Below are 19768 nucleotides of genomic sequence, written 5' to 3'. Positions count from 1 at the left end.
GTCATGTTCTTAACAGAAAGAGTTTCCCCTAAATTATTTTCTGTTTAAGGCCCCGAAAGCAGAAAAGGGACTTGGGCCAAGTCTGAATAATGTTTACTTTGAGCAGGTGATGGAGTGTCTACAAAGGCTCTTCAAGCCAAAACATATCTATGTAGTAAAGCCAGAGATTCCCCACTGACAGGCAAGTTGCTAAAAGTATCATTACATGGAACCCTTAGGCCAGGCTCCCAGGGGCCAGATTCAGATGTTGACAAACCAGTCTAGTAAAAACTTGGCATGGTCATCATGGTTCTTATTGTGTTTTCACCTTTCCACCCACTGTTTTTTTTTTTTTTTCTTGCTTGCTTTTTACAGGAATTCTTAAGAAATTGGAAAGGTGGCCTCCTTACTCTCCTTTTGGGAAGGGGAGGAGGCTGCAAATGTCCAACGAACTTTGGGGGAGTGACCCAGAAGAAGGGGGGTAATAGCTGGAGGGAGTTTCGCTGTTATAAAACAGCACCGCCACCACAGTGAGGACAGCTCAGAGCAGGCAACATCCCCAACTGTCAGGCCACAGCAGGGACCGTAGGCTGGAAGATCCTCCTCCGTCCTCTTCAACCTCCCCGTTGCTCCTCGAGACTCCGGTCCGGTCGGGTCGTCTCGCGCCGCAGACATGGCACCTGTCCTCCGAGTCCTGGCCGCTGCCATGTTCGCCTCGGCTCTGCTGCTGACCGCGACGTCGGCCAACCTGAACGAAACGTGAGTAAAAAACTTTCCAACCAACTGCCGCAGGTTGTTATGGCAACAGAAGTTGGCACTGGAGAGTAGAGACGAACTCACGCGCTGGAGTTTGCGGGATAACCAGGTGCACGTGACCAAACAGGAGGAAAACGGGAGTTCTAGCTCGCGGCAGGCTGTTTGTGTTTCTTCTGATAGCGACTCTGTAGAGTCCCGAGGCCTCGATGCTTTTTTTCAACGACTTTAACTAGCTGCACTCCAAAATTTACTCAGTCCAGTTTTTTTGTCTTTTAAAAGGGAAATGCTAAATATCATTTTGTAAGTTGAGAGACGGGAGTAAATGTAAGTATCTCATTAGTCTATTCTGGGTTTAAATTGAACACTGTTGTAGTTAAACACCCAACAAACAGTGGGCCAGTGTGTACCTTGTACATTTTCTGAAGGTATGCAAATACAACCTAAAATAAATCAGAACTATTAATCTGAAACCAATGAAATATGTGTTTTAACCTCTTAAATGACCTCCTAATTTGGGCTTATGTTTAACAGTAGAGTCGTAACCTTCATCGCAATATGATGCCATCAAAAGACTTCCTTGAGTGAAATATTTATTTATCTAATATGTTTGAAGCACCATTCTAAAAATCTTTGCTACAAAAATATGTTTGGCCACTTAGACAGACTTTCACCTGTCATTTATATCCACAACTGAGTTAAATCTTGCTGACATAAGTTCAGACAGCTTGTAAGTGAATCATATCTTGTTCAAGCATAAATAATACTAATACCATTTTTCTGCAGTTCTACACACTGTATCAAGACACAAATGTGTCACAGTCTCATTTAACAGTTAAATGCATTAAACGTTAACTATAAAAGAAACAAGAATCAGCAGTTTGTAAAGTTGTTGGTTTGCATCCATTAAATCAAAAAAACTTAAATGTCTGTTTTAATGAATAAGAACAAATGTCTCTAACATTTATCTTTCAATCTATCGATTAATAATGAATTTAAAATTAGGTTCTTAAAGTTCATCAAAGTACATTCTTTTTTTTTCTTTTTTTTTTAATAATTATATTTATTGGTTTTCAATGTTTTGACAAATAAACAAATACAACACAAGAACAAGAGAACAGTCCAGCTCTTATAGTTACATACCTGTGTATATACATATGCATGCACATACACACCAAAGAGAAAAGAAAAGAAGGAAGGGAAAAAAGAAAATTGAAAAAAAAAGAAAACAACAAAAAAAACAATGAAAGACAAATGGTCTGCACCAGAACATTTCAGGTCTTTACAGTTCGGTCCTCCTCAAATTACAAATCCTCTCCAGAGAAGCACAGAAGTTTCAAATCCTACATAAGAAATAAAAGGCTCCCAAACTTTATGAAAGTTATCTTCTTTATCGTGCAGTTTGCTCGTTAAATAGTCCAGAGATATATAGTCCAGTACTATATTTAGCCATTGTGATTTACTTGGAGCTTTGTCAGAAATCCAATTCAGTACCACACATTTTCTTGCACAAAAAGTAAGCATTCTGTAGAGTTGACGCTGACATTTACCAGTAATGCTGGCGTCAGTTAAACCAAGTAGTAAATACAATGGATTGAATTGTGTGCAAACAGAGAAAATCGTATCTAATTCACATTTTATTGTATACCAAAAATGTTGAATTTCCCTGCAGGACCAGTAACAATGTGTAAGACCACCAATATCTGTTCTACATTTTAGACATAATGGCGAGAAGCTTGTATTGAACTTACTTCGCTGAGAAGGAGAAATGTGCGCACGGTGTAAGATTTTCAATTGCATGGCCTTAACCCGATTGCAAATACTTAAAGACTTTGCATTCCTCCAAGCCTCGTCCCACCCCTCCTGATCTATTGCCCACTGCAATTCCCTTTCCCAGACTTCTTTTAAGTGTAATGTATTTGATAAGGGGTGCTCTTTCAGTAAATTGTAAAAGATTTTAATTGAAGTTCTTACCCTAGGGGAAAATAGCTGTTTTTCACACACCGAAATTGTTTGGTCTACATCGAGTGTGGTTTTTTTCTGTATGAAATCTCTAATTTGTAAATAGCGAAAGAAATCCTGTCTCCCAATGTCATATTTATCCATTAGTTGCGAGAATGATAATAACGTAGCACCTTCCATCAAGTCAGAAAGTGTACGAATTCCCTTTATTGACCATATTTTAATCAAAGTACATTCTGATTGTTAATGTGTTCATTGACCATGGGATTTTTCACTGTTGCCTTTATTGAACAGAAGGGACGGAAATGTGATTTTTGAGTAGTTCGCCTACTGATTAGGAAAAATTTTTTAATTTCAATCACCAATCGCCAACTGATTGGTGAAACGACTGACATTTTGTGTACCTTATATGTTATGAACCAACAGACATTTATTAAATTAATATCTTTGCAAGATTCACCATGTCAAAGTGCATTTCTATAGATGCCCCATTTAGGTCAACAGAAATACAGAAAGCCAAGTTCTCCTCAGAGCTTAGTTTGCACTGTGTGCTGTTTACGCTTGGGATATTCAGTCTGTGCACAGCCATCTCTAAAACTGCATGTTGCACAGAAAAAAGTGTGTTGTTGTTGAGTCGAGAGTTTCACTATGCACAGTTAAAATGAGCTGCAAGGAGACAGCTGGCCTATTATCCGGTACGGTAGTTCCCCAGTAATGAAACAAGAAATCAAACCTTTTTTTTTATCTGCTCTAGCAATCAGAGTCCAGGCATGACCAAATGATGACGCACAAGAGATTTCTTTAAAGTCGGCTACAACCAGAGAAGAGTAGATGTTGTCTAATCATAATGTTTGTGCTTTCTTCACAAAATGTGATAAAACATTTAACATAACTGCATGTACTTACATCATTTTATGGAACACGTGCCAGTTGCAGCTGATATTATCTTTCACATTATCATTGTGGCTAAAATGTTTGTGCTTATGTAGGCTAATCCAATAAGTGCTAGCTGCTTGGGTAGCGTTAGCATTTTCAGCAGCACCATGAAAACATTGAATTGTGTCGATTTGTTTGTTTCCCTTTCAGCTATAACAGTGGTTTGCATTCCGTGTATCAGATTGTAAAAAGTTCTTTCAGAGAAAACAAATCTCCCAAAACATTTTAAGAAAAAACAAAATTTGGATGCAATAGGGTTCCAACTCAAAAATGTAACATGTAACACACAATTCCCACTGCTATAAAATGTATGTAGATTCTATGCAAATGTCATAACAATATGCATTGCTACTTGCTTTTCTGCCTCATTATGCAGTGCACTGATGAAGTTTTTGAACAACCATGTGTCATCTCTTTGGATCAAAAAGTATTTTTTGAAAAAACGATAGATAAGAAAATAGGTGGCATCTTTAAGGATGAAAGTCCTCATCGATTAAGACTTTGTTCTTTCTTGTCTTCGTAGCTGAAGCTTAAAGACAACCTCTGTCTACACTTTCCTATCGTCCCTATAGAGTCTATAGTTTCCTACATTATTGGGACCAAACACATTGGTTTGAACCAATCTTAACCAAACACTTGTAGAGGCGTCTTACAAAGGGCTTTCTCTGTTGCCGTGGCACTGCTCAGAGTAACGTAGCAGTGGTGAGAGTTAAGAGGTATTTGGCAGAGCAGTTAAAATAAACTTTGTAGTGTGTTTTAAATAAAGTCTCAACAGCTGCTGGACCCAAAGGAGGGAAAGATCTTCAGTAATCCTACAGATCTATGGATTAAGACAACTTTAAAAAGATTTGGCGTAAGACGATTTGGTTGACTTGAATTTAAATATGAAGCAATTAAGATTATCTGACATTCAGCACTTTTTTATGAAAAAGGTGAATATACGTGCACTATTTTCACTTTCATACACACAGGTTTATAAATGTACGAGCTAGTGGAAACCTTTGTGGAAGATCATGTCACTTTCAAGGCAGTCATCACTACTAAGCATTCCACAGTCAACAGTTGGTGGTGTTATAACAAAGTTAAAGCAATTGGGGAAACGCAGCAACCCAGCCACAAAGTGGTAGGCAATGGAAAACCAGCGGTCATCAACTTTCTGCAGAGTCAATAGCTACAGACTTCTAAACGTTATATGACCTTCATTAACTCAAGAACAAGCAGTTTTTTTAAATTTATTTGGGATTAGAAAAACTTGACTGCTTTACAAAGATTTGACCTTGGACACTTTGTTATGAATTGGAGTAAATACCGCTAGCAATGAGTCAGTGGCTGTGTTGCCATTACAAATGTGTGTAAAACCTTTTTAATATTCTGCTAATGCATTTCTGCAACATCTTTCAAAATGCTCATAAAAGAAAACAGTGAGAACTCCTTCAGTTGAAGTTTGTTCTCAAGCAGATCCCATGCATTCAAAGCTGTTCATATTAAAACATTTTGGGAGACATTTTATACCAGTTACACTAAATAACCTTTTTTTTTTTTTTTACCCACTCCAGTATCTATGCAGTGACTGTTAGCTCCCGTGTGACTGGAGGGAAACAGGAGACCCTGTGTGCTCACGTCCAGAACCCCGCTGAACGCCTCTCTCTCGCCGTCTCCCTGACTGTGGATTCCAGCAGCAGCGTCATCCTGGAGGCGACCGTCTTTGAGGAGTTCTATCACTGCCTCAGCTTCCAGGTCAGCCTGCCTTCCCGTTTGCTGGTCTTTTTTTCTTTCTCCTGCAAAACTGAGCAGAACTCTGAATTTTTTAAAACACTTACTGCATTGATGATGTTTTTAAACACAGTGTGCTCTCCTCCCCTCATCCTCTCATTGTTTGGTCACAGAATGCCGCGGATCTTGGCATCATTACTCCTCATTAGGTAGCGCCATAACTCAGGCTGTCAGCGGTGGGGTTCAGTGGTGAATTCTCTGGTTCCTGTTAGCTTGCAGGCCTTGCTTCATATTGATGAGGAAAGCCCTGAGCCTGCTTCTAATCTGCTCTGCAACAACAACAAGTCTTCGTTTGAGTTTGTTGGGCCCCGCTTCAGGAACGATCGGGTGTTTTCACGCTCGCAGCCAAGCGAACGTGAATCCTCTTTCTGCCAGAGGATTAGCCTTCTACCTGCATTCTTCTGAAGAACACCTCCTGTCCTGTACCCTCAGAATGCACGCGTGTGGAAAAAAATCCCCTTGAAACACTTTCCTGGAAGAAGTTTCAGTTCCCCGTTACGCAATAGCAGCTTTACTGGCAAGCAAAGACACAGTGAACAAGTTTTCTAATTAAATTGTTGAGAAATATCCATTTTTTTTAGCTTATGAAGCTCAATTTACTCTGCTTTCATGCAGTTATTATCCTGTTATACAAGGCACACCTATTCCCCGGCCATTCCTCACATTCTTTCCCTTTCAGATTTTATCACATTACAACCAGAATGTGGTTGTAATGTGAAACTGATTTTCTTGGGATTATATGTGACAGACCAACACAAAGCAAGGACCCAGTTGTGAAGTGGAGGAAAAATGATCAAATCTGCAAAGTGTAAATAATTGTGAAGCCTCCTTTACACTGACGCCCTCAAATAATAACCAGTGTGACCAACTGGTTTCAGAAGAAGACTCTACCTACAGGGTCTATAAAAGTATTTAGCCCCTTGGATGTGTTATCCTTTTTTATTTCTTTTACGAATCGATTGACAAAATAAGGAAATTTAAATTATGTCAAAGTAAAAGCTGATTTCTACAAAATGACAGTGAAATAATATTTCACACAAAACAAGTGATTGTATAAATATTCACCCCCTTATAGATTCCTTTGGCTGCAATCCCAGCATGCAGTTTGTTTGTCAGTCAGACTTCTCTCCTTCATTCTTCCCCCTGAACTGTTTTAGCTCTGTCAGGTTGGTGGGGATCAGCTTCCAAGTCCACGCACACGTTTTCTATCGTATTAAGGTCTGGGCTTTGACTGGGCCACTCGAGAACCTCCACCTTGTTATCTTCAAATCTTTTCTGCGTAGCTCCTGCTGAACGCTTGGGTTTGTTGTCTTGCTGGAAAATAAATGTTGTGGTCCAGCACCAGTTGGCAGGACCTCAGTTGAGTTAGGTCAGTCACTTTAAACAGAGTCCATATTTATGCAATTTCTTCTTCTTCTTCTTTTTTTTTAAAGTTTACATATTTTTATTTTATTGTCATTTTTTCAAGAAATCAGTTTTCAATTTGATTTTCATTTTCATTTCATTTCATTTCATTTTAAAGGGTATTTTTGTAAGTTGTTTTGTCAACACAACCACATTTTGTTGATGCTCATTGATTTGTAAAAGCAATCAGAGAGTAAATCTGCCAAGTGTGTGATTACCTCTTATAGGCACCGTAAAGCCCAATAAAACACATCGACACTTGCGATTGATCTCGAATGTCTCAAATCTGATTGGATGTTGTATTATTTCGTGGCGTTGCAGGTGCCAGCCGTACCAATCAGGACGGTAGCAGTCATCCAGGTGACTCTGGCGGGTGAGGGCGCCTCCATGAGCAAGAAGACCAAAATCGTCATTGAGCCGCCCGGCTTCATCCACATTGTGCAGACTGACAAACCCATATACAAACCTGGACAGACCGGTGGGTGTCTAATGTTGCGCCATCCTGGATGTGTGGAAGCGCTGAAGCTTTCAGCTGGATGCCGGAATTAGCAATATTCAGCTTTTGTCTCTGCACTGCTTAGCAATTCAGCTGCACCAGCATAATTTTGGACTATTTTGTTGCATCTGCATAACGCTGAGCCATCACTTAGCAAGTTTGGGAGTTGTTTCTAAATGCACAGAACTACTGTTTCCTCAACAGTTCTCATCAGAAGGGGTTTGGATGAACTTTAAATTTAATCTAATTAAGGCAAAAAAAAAAAAAAGAAACCATGCATTTTCTTAATCACTTCCTCATTTCTCATTTCTCTGGCTTTATTAGGAGAAATGATCTTGTATCACAAGAGTCCTACTCATATTAATAAAGAAAAAAGTATGTTATAAGTTTATTGGGTTTTACATTTATGTCTTGTTTGAAGATATTTTTTTAATTATTTAAAGGCTAAAGCAGACAATTTACTCAACGTCTAAAACAAAATAAAATGCAAAGGATGCCTTTAACAATTTTTTTGTTTTGATTTTACTAGAAGATACTCCACCTGTTCTTTGTAATTAGAGTAATATCATTAGATTATTCACATCATTTATGTTTATTCTCCTCTCAAAATAAAATATGTTGTATAATCTTTGTTCTATTTACCCTCAGTTTGCTGTTTTGCTCATATTTAACATTATTTTTTTCTTCTCTTTTTAAGTCAAATTCCGGATTGTCTCTTTGGATGCCAGTTTCATCCCAGTGGTTCGAGTGGTATGTTCTACATTTATTATTATTTTTGTTATGCCGCTCATCTTGTCACTGTTCTGCAGCCGTGTGAAACGTGTTGGGGTTGCGACTAGGGAACTCGGTAATGGGCTGTGATTTCTTGCGAGCAGTCAGCGAAAGCGATCACCGGGGTCTATTTTGGTTCAGGCAGAGTGGGAGGCGGGAGCAGTGCTGTTTGTTGCTTTTGGAAGATGGTGTGGGCGTGAAGCAGTGTGTGGAGTGGTGCGATAAACACGCTGTCAGAGTTCATTTGGCACACACCGCGCGTGACCTAAACATCTGAATCAATACGGGCGCAGGCCTTTTTTTTTTTTTTTTTTCTCCCCGTTTCTAATGAGGGAGATGAGAACATGGCAGCGTGCTGTGAACATGAAATTTCTATTTCCATAAGTCCAATCAGATGGAAATGTAAAGACGTCATCCCTTCGCTCTTACAGGATGCAGGTTTTATGAATATACCTCTTTTTTCATGTCTTCAAGATAACACCAGAGCGGAGAGAAAAGCGTGGGTCTGTAAATAACCAATAACCTAAAACAGGAAGCATTTTTTAGATGTTCTGGATAATTTGGGCCTACAACTCAATCCAGTGATGGTTTAATAGTCCATCGATGTTTCTCTCTTTTTTTGTGTGTATTAAATTTAAGGAAGAGTTTTTCTTGATATGGTTGAAAACAGATAAACAGATATTTAAGCAGGTGGATTTTCCCTTTGTAATTCTAAGTAAAAGCATAAAATTTCTAGCACAGAAAAACAATTTGGTTTGTCACGTACATTACCCTGGTAAAAACCAGCCCCTTGTTCTATGCTTTGCTTCGTCCAAAGAGTCTGGGCTCTTGGCTGTTGAGAAAAACAAAACTTGTAATGATTTCACTCAAAACCCCTCCTCGCACTTTAGGTCTTGTGAATATATTAGGTATCTTTTTCTAAACAAATATTTTGACTACAAAATGTAAACCAAATGAGTTTTAGTTTCCTTTTGAATTATAATGTTTCATTGTTGTCCGTACCTTTTTAATTATTGTTTTGTTTGCTGTACAGCTCTGTTCTTCTTGTCCAGGTCTCCCTTGGAAAAAAGGGATTTCCTGGATTCTATTATTATGTTACTTGATTTTTTTTTTCTTTTCAATTTAACCATTGGTTTAGATAGTTTTATTGGGGGAAATAAATCAAAGAACACTTTCTCCAATCCTGGTTTTGGATTTGAAGAAGAAAAATCAGATTATCAAAGCATGCATGGACCCATAACTGTACAGTATTTGCCAGAGAAGAGGAACCCCTTTCAGCTGAGATTGACATAGTCTGGAGAATTGCTCGAAGTGTGTTTTGTGCACCTCCTCTTGACTTCAACTAAATTTTTTTCTTTCTTTCTTTTTAGTACAAAGAGGTGGTACTCCAGGTAAGAACTCAAATATTTCCATGCTGACATGTCTGCTTTCCCTGAGGAGTTTTGCCTGCAGGAAGAAGGAAAGAGGCAATAAAAAATGCAGAAATGCAGCTGGTCTGGCTGATGTTAAAGCTCGTGGATCTCTTTAACCTTTTACTGTAACAGATCTCACAGTAAGGTGGTACTTAGGGTTAGAAAGCTGAGAGTTTGTGGGAAAATCCCCAACATCCCTAATATTCAGTTAAACCTAACCTCAGTGAAAGGTGATAGCAGAGGCAAATATTTTTTAGAAATGTAAAATAAAAACACTTGTCAGCTCAAATTCTCACCAACTAATGTTAAATTATAGTGCAGTATTTAATTTACAAAAAACAAACAAACCCATGAGGTCAAGTATTTACACTATGTAGGATTAGTATTAATGAAATTCCTGTGTGTAGGATCCCAATTCAAACCGCATCGCCCAGTGGCTGAATCAGACGATCGGTGGCGGCATCCTGGACCTGTCACACGCCTCTATCCCCGAGGCCGCTCAGGGAACTTACACCATCAGCGTTGTGACAGACAAAGAGGAGGAGATCTCGCACACATTCGACATCAAGGAGTATGGTGAGTTTTTCTGGAGATATGGAGCAAGAGAAGGGCTGATCGAGCTAAAGTTTGTTGCTCTGCAGGTTGTTTCATTGGTTTCATTTTGTCGCAGTTTTGCCAAAGTTTGAGGTAAAAGTGGACCTGCCCAGTGTGATCACCATCCTGGACACAACGACCACATTCAAGATCTGTGGAAAGTGAGTGACCACTAAGTGCCAACCTGCAATATGCATATGTTTTCTTGTTTTCTCAAATACATTTTGTTAAATGAAACATGTGACAACACTATCCCAAAATTCCAAACTTCTTAACCTCAAGCTAACGTCGGCTTCTGGGGAGGTTGACCAATAAAAAAAAAAAATCGGAACTGTGATGCGCACGACTTCAGCATGTTATGACACTTGATGTATTTATAACTAAGGTTTTTAGTTCTTGTTCTTTTGGAATTCAGACTAGGGCCTCTTTAACAACAATGACCTTAAAATCCAACATGACTGCTGCATATAAAAGACAATGTATGTTAAAAATTCTGGTCGTTGTGATACTGGCCTATTGAAATGCCACACTGTAGAAGCTAGAGGCAGAAAAGTTTCTCAGGCAACAGATGAAACGCTTGAAATCTCAATTTTCATCTTACCAAGTATTTGTGCATTTAGTGGCTGACTAAATTATTTCTTTTTCTCTATGTTTTGTCTTTTGTCTGCAGATATACGTATGGGAAACCTGTTCTTGGTAGAGTTAAAGCCGAGTTTTGTAGGAAATACTTTCCATTTTTCTGGCGTTCAGAGGAGCCAGACAATGACATTTGCAAGAACTTTGATTTGACTGTGAGTATTCCAGAGGAAATGGACTGGAATCACTTCCTTTTTTTATGTTTGCTAAAGTACAGTCTGTGCACAAGTCTTAATAAGACTTAAATTAGTGTACCTAAAGTTAAGGCCTTAAAATGTCTTAAATGCTTTTAAATAAATTGGCCTTAAATACGTTAATCACTACTACTAATTACTATCTGCTAAAATACCATTGCTACTTAGCTAGCTAGCTTTTTTGATTTATCATGGGTAACTGGAAATGTATCACTGGTTGCCTGGACAATGTTCGTCTTCCCACAAACTCACATGACACCACTTCCATTCTTACACGCAATTTTCTGTTGTACATTTGTGTCATGATAAATTTTATTCATTTGTCGTAAACATTCTTAAGTTTGAGTTGATGAAACCTGCAGAAATCCTGTAAAGTATGTCCATATTTTCTTATGTTCCAGCTGGATAAAAGTGGATGTGCCTCAGAAACTATGAGCTTGGCAGAGTTTGCTCTAAACAAGTTCTCATATTCTGACCGTTTTGAGCTAAATGCTGAGTTGCAGGAGGATGGAACAGGTTGGCACCCAAAAATTTCGTTATCGTTTTGCACTCTAGTTTCTACCAGAATGTGACCCATGTGTTTGCCACTGTCTAGGGGTCGTTCTTAAAGGCTCAGGGATGGCCAGCCTAAGCAGTCAGATCAGAACTATCACCTTCGAGGATGTACCTGGAGCATACAAGCCTGGCATACCATTTGAAGGAAAGGTAAAAAGCTCCATCAAAGACCTGCTAGCATGTTTTTGGTGTTTTGCTAATAGAGATGCAGCTAAAATTGTTCAACAGCCTTTGCAAAGTGGATTTATTGGCACTTTTACGTGCGGCCCACTGTTTGCCATAAAAAAGTTACAGTAGCTTAATACAGCTGGTATCAGCTAGATTTAGGATTACTTCTGATTACTTCTTCAGTGTCAAGATTAGTCAACCTCTTTGCCACAATCATATTCTATACTTAGTAGAGCAAACTTCTGATGTTATGACCAGTTTCTGGTGTCTTCCTTAGGAATGGTGACTAATAAACATTGTGAAAACCTTTCTTTCATATTTGCAGATCAAGCTGGTCGGCCCAGACAGCCAACCTGTTGCCAATGAGCTGCTTTATCTGTTTGTTGAAGACTCCAAGAAAATGATGCTCACAACAGACGCAAAAGGCATTGCTCAGTTTTCTCTGGACACGTCTGAGTGGAAGAGCTCTGTCTCTCTCAAGGTCAGCGCACTTTTTGTGGTTTGTTATTGTTTGTAGGAGTGCTTCAGATGATTTAACTGGTTTGCTCATGAACCATTGCAGTTGCCCTTGTTGTCTGTTAGTCCAGTTGCCTGATTTGTGGGTTGACCTGTAGAAGGATTTGGAGCAACCTTCGCTGACTAATTTAGATGACAAGATTTCTGTCCCCATTTCTGAATGAAAATGCTTATTTTAACTCTTCGCTGGCCTTCGCTGGAATAAACCAAGACGGCTGGATGTTGGTGTATGTTTCAGTAATGGTCTAATTCAACCCTTGATCTTACTGAACAGGTTCTCACTAAGGATACAAAGGAAAACGAACCTTATGTTCCCAACTTACGGCGACCAGACTACGGATTGGCCTACCAGTTCGTCTCACCTGCTTATTCCAAGAGCAATAGTTTCTTGATGCTCAAGCATATCAGCGAGGGCTTCGCCTGCGACAGAGATGCAACTGTGACGGCTCAGTACATCATCCAGGGAACAGAAGTGAAAGAGGGACAGACGGTCCTTAACTTCTTCTACCTGGTATGTGTCGCATTGTGTTTCTGCTGCAGTAATGTTAAGAAAATGTTCAAAAAATTTTTTTCGTTTGCCTAATTATTCAGTTCTTTTGTTTTACCACTACAAGAGTATTAAAAAATCCCAAGTGACAGAATTTTCTCTTCTTACATGCCTTTGTGCCTTTGTAGGTGCTGTCCAAAGGTGAAATTGTGCGTCATGGTTCTGTCCCAGTGAACGTCATAACAGGAACTGGTACGAAACCAATCAAGTTTATACTGTAAAGCATAAGCTTAATGACAGACAGTCTGTGGCACAAAAACTGGGCATGAACTATATGCAATACATATAGTGCATGCCCAACCTTCGCTGATTGATTTAGATGACAATAGAGTCACAGCCCTAAAGGGAGCGCTAAAGCGATGGGGAATTTTTTTTTATTTGCCTTGTTTGTATTTGACAGCTTTTTATGTAATTAATATGATGAGGGGTGGCACCGACTGGACTCCCACTTCTTCACCTCCTTTTGTGTCGCTCTCCCACACACACCAAAGGTGTTCCAGTAACCTGCCACCTTACTACTAACTTAAGTTAACCGGAACATTTACAAGCCTTCTCTTCATACAGACGACAACAAGGGAACTGCAAAACAACAGCTCTTATTTAGCAAATGAAATGATAAAAATGAGTTACAGCTTTGGATAAAATAAAGAGTCCACTGCACTGAACCCCATTGAAAACCTCCTGGTTATTCCACCAGATATTGATTTCTGATCTCTTCCTGAGTTCAGACATTAGCATTGTTGTTTCTAAATGAATATGAACTTGTTTTCTTTGCATTATTTGAGGTCTGGAAGAACTGCATCTTACATTATTTTGGCCACTTCTCATTTTCTGCAAATGCTACATTTTTGCTTGTAATTTCAGAGACAGTAGTTCATAGAGTAAAAGAACAATGTTCATTTTACTCAAACATAAACCTATAAAAACTAAAATCAGAGAAACTGATCATTTCAAGTGGTCTGTTAATTTGTTTTTATTTAAAAAGAAGAGGCAAACATGGAGCACAGTGTTTCTCTGATTTGTTGACCAATCAGGACATGGAATGTGGTCTGTTTTGTATTTTCATCTAGTGCTCATAACTTAGCAGCTGTTGTCTTCAGATTATTAGCAAAGAACAAAATTGTTATTTCTTATTTCTCTGAAACATATCCAGCTGTTTAATCATTCACATCTGTTTATGTGTGTCTGTTCGACGCTACAGTCAACAAAGGGGAGCTGACCGTCAGACTGAGTGAGGTGATAGACCTCGCCCCTGTTGCCCAGGTGATTGTTTACTCTGTGATGGCCAATGGGGAGATAGTGGCAGACAGCCAGGACTTCCCCATTCAGCTCTGCCTCAGTAACAAGGTAAGAAACACAAAGATACAGTTTTATTTTCTTTTAACCAACACATGGAGAAAACAGCATCCCCCTTATGCCTCTCTGTGATTGGTTGGCTCCTCAGGTGTCCCTGAAGTTCTCGTCCGTTCAGCAGCTCCCAGCAGAGCAGACCACGCTGACACTGAAGGCCAACCCCAAATCCCTGTGCTCCGTCAGAGCCATCGACCAGAGCGTGTTACTGCTGAAGCAAGAGCAGGAGCTCAACGTTGACTATGTATGACAACAAGCATCTCGTCAAAGTGATGAGGCTGACACATTGTGATCCCCTTTGGAAAACGAAACACACAAAGGTTCAGCTCGCTCTCCTTTGGGTTCGTGTCCTAACAGGTGTTTAACCAGCTGCCGGTCCAGAAGCTGTCAGGGTACGACTACGAGGTGGAAGACTTCGATCCGTTCCGCTGCTTCCCCGGCATGATCCCCAGGCCAATTCCTGAGTTCCAGCCTGTTCCTGAAGCTGAAGTCACTCCGACACCAATCGTCGACGTCAACGTTCGACCAAAGCGCTCGCTCTTCATCCCTCCGTTCTATCAGAAGATAGACGTCTACAGCATTTTTAAAGTAAAGATTTATTGGAATGAGTTTCTTCTATTTTTAGGCCAGTCTGTACAATAGCATCTGTTTTAACTTCTCCATCATGTCTACTTCTTAGGCATTTGAATTTCCTGATCTAAATTTCTTCTCTTCTTTTTTCGTCCCTCTTGATCCATTTTCAGTTCTAAGCCTCTTTGACCCTTTTTACTTTTTTAATAGCTGCGTTTCCATTGACCATATAATTGTGTAATTTGACATTTCGGAAATAACTTTGCTTATTGGAAACTAAGCAATTTTGCACAAAAAAAACCCAAAAAACTGTTGATAAAAAGTTTTGGTACTAGGATGAGATGGTGTATTTGCCTGTATCAGAATTGGTTTATTTTGCAAAACTGCTATGCTCAAGACGGTCACATGATTAACAACCAGATGTGCCACTGGTGCAAGCCATGAAGAAGATGACGATAGGAAGTGGCAGGAAGATGAAGGCGTGGCATGTTTTTTATCACTTACAGACTTATTCTGTCATGTTCTGTGTTTTCTGTGTATTTATTTAGAGTTTTCTGTGTCCCCGAGTCTTCGTGTTGTCCTGTCTTCCCCTTGATTGTTCCCAGGTGTGTCTCGTTCTGTGATTACCCGCTGTGTATTTAACTCCACCTGTGTTCCTTGTTCCTCGTCAGGTCCTTGTCAATTCAGCGTCTAACGTGCGTGCTGTCGTCTTTGTACCCAGTCCGTCATCTTGTCAGTTTGTGTAACCGGTTGCTACCGGCGTCGAGCCCTGGCTTCCGCTCAGCCGTGCTGCCCGGTGTTTTGGACCATGTTGGACTGTGTTGTTATGGACTTTCATTATTAAAATCATTCATTCATCGCATCCTGGGTCTACAGCGTCTGCCTCACCACCTCTCACCACCTGCACTTCATGACATATTCACATGTGATTTTAACTGCATTTCTTAGTTAATGGAAACACACTAAACATTAAATCCCTTTTTAACAACCCTGTTAATGTCATTTACTCATATACAGTAACGATATTACAATGTGCAATAAAATGACATCGGTCATGCTACATTATTTCTCTTTCTGTCTTTGTCTCTCCACATTTAGGACATCGGAGTCAAAATTGTGACAAACTCAGATGTGAAAAAACCTTACGACTGCTTCGTGTTCAAGTTTAACGGTATGTTTTGTTGTTCTGCCCATTCTTGGTGATGAAAGTAGCCACTGTTACCATTTTAAAATTTTATTTAGCAATGCCAGAGGCTCTTCCAATGGTAGATGAAATGGACCAGGCAGCCGCTCCAGTGTCAAACAGTCAAGCTGGAATACCTAAAGAGACAATTAGAAAAAACTTCCTTGAGACCTGGATCTGGGATCTGGTCTCAGTTGGGTGAGTACTGTGGCAAAACGACTGATTGTTCTCTTTTCATGTCGTTCTAGAAGTAGGCTTGGCCGGACCTGTTGCCTTCAACATGGCATTGGCTAGAGGTGGAGAAGCTAGAGGTCCAGAGGAGCAGAAAAAGGAGACAGTCAGAACAGAGTTTCCTGAGACCTGGATCTGGGATCTTATTACTGTGGGGTAATAAGGAGAAAAGGAGAACACCATGCGACCTAAAGAAAAAAGCTTCTTGCTAATGTTTAGCTTCAATTACTCAATCAGTTTAACTTTTAAAATGTGCTTAATGTTTTTAAACTCTTCTATATTTTTTATGGCTGATTAATTTGGTTCTGGTAATCATAGCAAAAAGGGATTTTAAGCTAGGAAGAGTGGGTCCTTTTAAGATGGGTGAAGGGTGTGAGAGAGGGAGAGCGAGGCAGAAGGGGTGAATGGTAGAGATGTAGGTTTAACTGTGCCTAGGGATGCACCGATCCACTTTTTTCACTTCTGATACCAATATCTGAGTGGATCAGCTGCTTTTCTGATCTGCTACAGAGAAACGGCTGAATTGACTAAATGTTTTTTTTTCCCAACACAGTATTACAAATTAATTTGACAACTCTGCACTAGCCGAGCACACGAACAGCTTCACACGCTTGGTCAAACATGTAAAAACAACACAATTTTACGTTGTTCAGTCAGTGCAATGAGGAGTATAACAGCTGACAAAAACAATAAGTCGAGTACAAAAACTGCAACAAATCTTTCAAATGGTTCAGAATTCGAGATAGAATGTAAAATTAAATAACAGAGCATGACTTCTCTGAGAACAAAGCATAGAATTAGACTGAGTAGATCTGCCCTTATGGATCAGGCATATTGTCACCAAGACTCAGTGTAGAATTTCTTTCAATATCAGGACTGATACAGATATTAATATCCGATCGGTGCATCTCTATCATAGCTTGTGTGAAGGCATTAGCTTTGTGTATTTTTACATATTGTTCGATCTTTCTCCAGATTAAGATTTTTATTTTTTAGTGCTTTTCTAGAAATATATGAGAACTTTTGCTTACTCTTTGAATTTCCCTGCCTGGCCCTGTGTCCAGAGACGGCGGGTCGGCGAGCCTTCAGAAGACGGTCCCTGATACCATCACCAAATGGGCAGCCAGCGCCTTCTGTGTCTCCCCTACTGGTTTTGGTGTGTCGCCCAACACCGGGCTCACCGCCTTCCAGCCGTTCTTCGTCAGCCTCACCTTGCCCTACTCTGTCATCAGAGGGGAGGTGTTCACACTGAAAGCTACCGTCTTCAATTACCTCTCCCAGTGCATAATGGTGGTTACCCACATTCTTACAAAGACATTTTCCTCAAGAGTACATGAGTTGTCTGGCTTATTTTAGTGTTTGGTTCTGTTTCACAGGTCAAAGTAACTTTGGCTGAGTCTGACCAATTCACCTTCAGAGACTGTGAAGGCTGCCAGTACAGCATCTGTCTGTGTGGAGAGGAGAGCAAGACCTTCTCCTGGATTGTGACTCCAACTGCTCTAGGTACACACAACTAAATTGATCGTTAACTAATTGGATGGACACCGAAATGTAGGCTTGTTACAGACAACACTAAGGTCTTCTTTACTGAGGACCAGAGCAAGGCTAACCACGGGAAACAATTAAAGTCAGTGAATTTCTTTTGGAATAAACATATTTATTTATAGTTTTCCCTGGTTTAAGATTTCCTGCTGGACACCCAGGAATCACTGCCCCTGGATGTGACCCCTGACCTCCAACAATACAGATAAACATAGCGCTGTATCATCAGCATAGCAGTGAACTTGTTAATCATGTTTTCTTGTTTCTACATGAAGTTTAGAAACAACGAAAACAATTTATAACTTCAAACAAACTCTTTTTTCATAGCAAATTGAAACTTCTCCAATAATTATCAATTAAACTATAATTTTTTTATCATCCTACTTTCTTTTGAAGTTTCAACTTTAAAGCTGCAGTAGGTAGCATGTTTTTAAAATATACTTTTTGCATGTTTGTTAAAACTGCCACAGTTTTAACAAATATAATCTGTGGAAAAGAACGAGCTCATCTGGTTCTACAGTCATTTGCAGACTTGCACCACTCCTGGTCAGAAACAACCAATCAAAGCGAGGAAGATCTTAACGCTGTCAATCAGGTTTGTGTATGTGCTGCTCACACCTTTTCCTTCACAGCTTGTAAAAGCTCAAGATTGCTGCAGCTGTACAACTAAACATTCCAGGAAAACTGTTTATTCGTCATCGGTGGCTATGCTAACTAGCCTGAACATTCACAGCATGCTCCAGAAGCTGTAGCGCAGCAGAGAGCCAGAGGGAGGATGTGAGTAGTGCACACATGGTTGATTGACAGTGCTAAGCCCCTCCTCCTGGTTCTGATTGGTTGTTTCTGACCCAGGTGTGTATTTCTGCAGAGGGCTGTAGGACCACAGGGTGTAGGATCCAGAGGAGCTGGATTTGTTTGTTTGTTTCACAGATTATCTGTCTCATAGTATACTGTCACGACATGGTGACAGTTTTATACAAAAAAGCATATTTTAAAAAAGTTACCTACTGCAGTTTTAAACATATCCTGTAATATAATAGTTTAGACTACAGTCTTGTCAATTTTTTTCTCCTGGAAATAATCCCCCTTTGATCAGTCAGATCAAAGCTGACCTGACTGATTTGTAAATAAATTCCTGATGAGCTCATGAACTCATCATTAAAAATCCCAACTTGTAATAAAACAATTTCATTTTTTTTCATGAATTGAAAATGTCATGTATGAACGTGTCAGAATGTGGGCCGTTTGGCCCTCCGTAAACCACACCAGCCAGCTCTCATTACCTGGATTCTGACATCTCACTGTTGCCATGTGTTTGCATTTCATTAAGTGAAGTGTTGACGTGCATGCTGCGTCCATCAGAACCTTCAGCTGCAGAGTGAAAGCTAGTTCTGAACAAGCTAATCACTCCTCACTGAGGGCGCCGGCGGCGGAAGCTGATGCTGTTGCCGTAGCACAGAGGATTCCCGTCAGCCTCTGTCAGGAGGGATGGAGAGGGGGTTCTGATGTATGTCAAACCGCAATCTGCTAACCCCCCCATTATCCCGTCTTCCCCCAAAACCCCCTCCCTCAGAGGAATGCTGACAATCACTTGTACTAACAAGTCAGGTAGTATCTCTGACGAAACATTCAGAAACCTCTCCCTGAGGGGCTGATCTGTACTTGTCCTCCGTGTGAAGAATTATGGGCTGTGAAGGAAGCGAGGGAGGGCATGGGAAACAGAGCTGCATGGAGACACGGAATAATAAGGCAACAAATGGGGATTAATGAGGAGGTAAACAGGAGGAGGAAAGAAAACCGAGGAAGGATGGAGGAACAGGAAGGGTAATGAGATGGGAAGCCGTCCTTCCTTTGCACACAACGTCTGACAGGTGGGAATCGATTAAACACCCCCAATGCCTGCGTGTGTGGGGGTGTGTGTGTGTGTGTGTGTGTGTGTGTACACAGGCGACGTGAGCCTGAGGGTCAGCGCCGAGGCTCTGAGGACCCGCGATCTGTGCGGTAACGAGGTAACCACGGTGCCAGACGTGGGCCGAATCGACACGGTGGTCCGCACGCTGCTGGTGGAGGTCAGTGAATGTCAGAGCGCCCGTCACCGCGGCGACCGCAACACTTCTGCTTTTTAGCTGTAGAGTTGATGTGAACGCTGTCCGGTCAGCCTGTCCTGGGGAACAAAGAACAGTTTGGAAGATGAAA

At 40.4% G+C, this 19768-nt stretch overlaps 1 protein-coding gene across 3 annotated transcripts in view; it reads left to right on the top strand.

The window, feature by feature from the left end:
* Positions 1-488: 488 nt before the first annotated feature.
* LOC116737283 (alpha-2-macroglobulin-like protein 1) overlaps positions 489-19768 on the top strand; it is a 30258-nt gene continuing 10978 nt past the window's right edge. Inside the window, exons 1-21 of one of the 3 annotated variants that reach the window (XM_032590346.1) lie at positions 489-738; positions 5187-5367; positions 7129-7285; positions 8001-8053; positions 9445-9465; positions 9894-10062; positions 10157-10241; positions 10751-10871; positions 11312-11426; positions 11506-11615; positions 11959-12114; positions 12424-12660; positions 12825-12888; positions 13898-14043; positions 14141-14290; positions 14404-14634; positions 15715-15787; positions 15859-15997; positions 17095-17320; positions 17407-17533; positions 19520-19641. In XM_032590346.1, the coding sequence (XP_032446237.1) occupies positions 653-738; positions 5187-5367; positions 7129-7285; positions 8001-8053; positions 9445-9465; positions 9894-10062; positions 10157-10241; positions 10751-10871; positions 11312-11426; positions 11506-11615; positions 11959-12114; positions 12424-12660; positions 12825-12888; positions 13898-14043; positions 14141-14290; positions 14404-14634; positions 15715-15787; positions 15859-15997; positions 17095-17320; positions 17407-17533; positions 19520-19641 (2769 nt within the window). In that variant the 5' untranslated portion in view covers positions 489-652. Of the gene's footprint in view, positions 739-5186; positions 5368-7128; positions 7286-8000; positions 8054-9444; positions 9466-9893; positions 10063-10156; positions 10242-10750; positions 10872-11311; positions 11427-11505; positions 11616-11958; positions 12115-12423; positions 12661-12824; positions 12889-13897; positions 14044-14140; positions 14291-14403; positions 14635-15714; positions 15788-15858; positions 15998-16047; positions 16187-17094; positions 17321-17406; positions 17534-19519; positions 19642-19768 lie in introns of all 3 variants that reach the window. The other 2 variants (XM_032590348.1, XM_032590347.1) reach the window with 2 other exon arrangements.

Source organism: Xiphophorus hellerii, chromosome 18, assembly GCF_003331165.1.
Source record: "Xiphophorus hellerii strain 12219 chromosome 18, Xiphophorus_hellerii-4.1, whole genome shotgun sequence".
Lineage (NCBI taxonomy): Eukaryota > Metazoa > Chordata > Actinopteri > Cyprinodontiformes > Poeciliidae > Xiphophorus > Xiphophorus hellerii.
The sequence above is the reverse complement of the archived record's forward strand: the minus strand, read 5'-3'. Positions and strand labels throughout refer to the sequence as shown.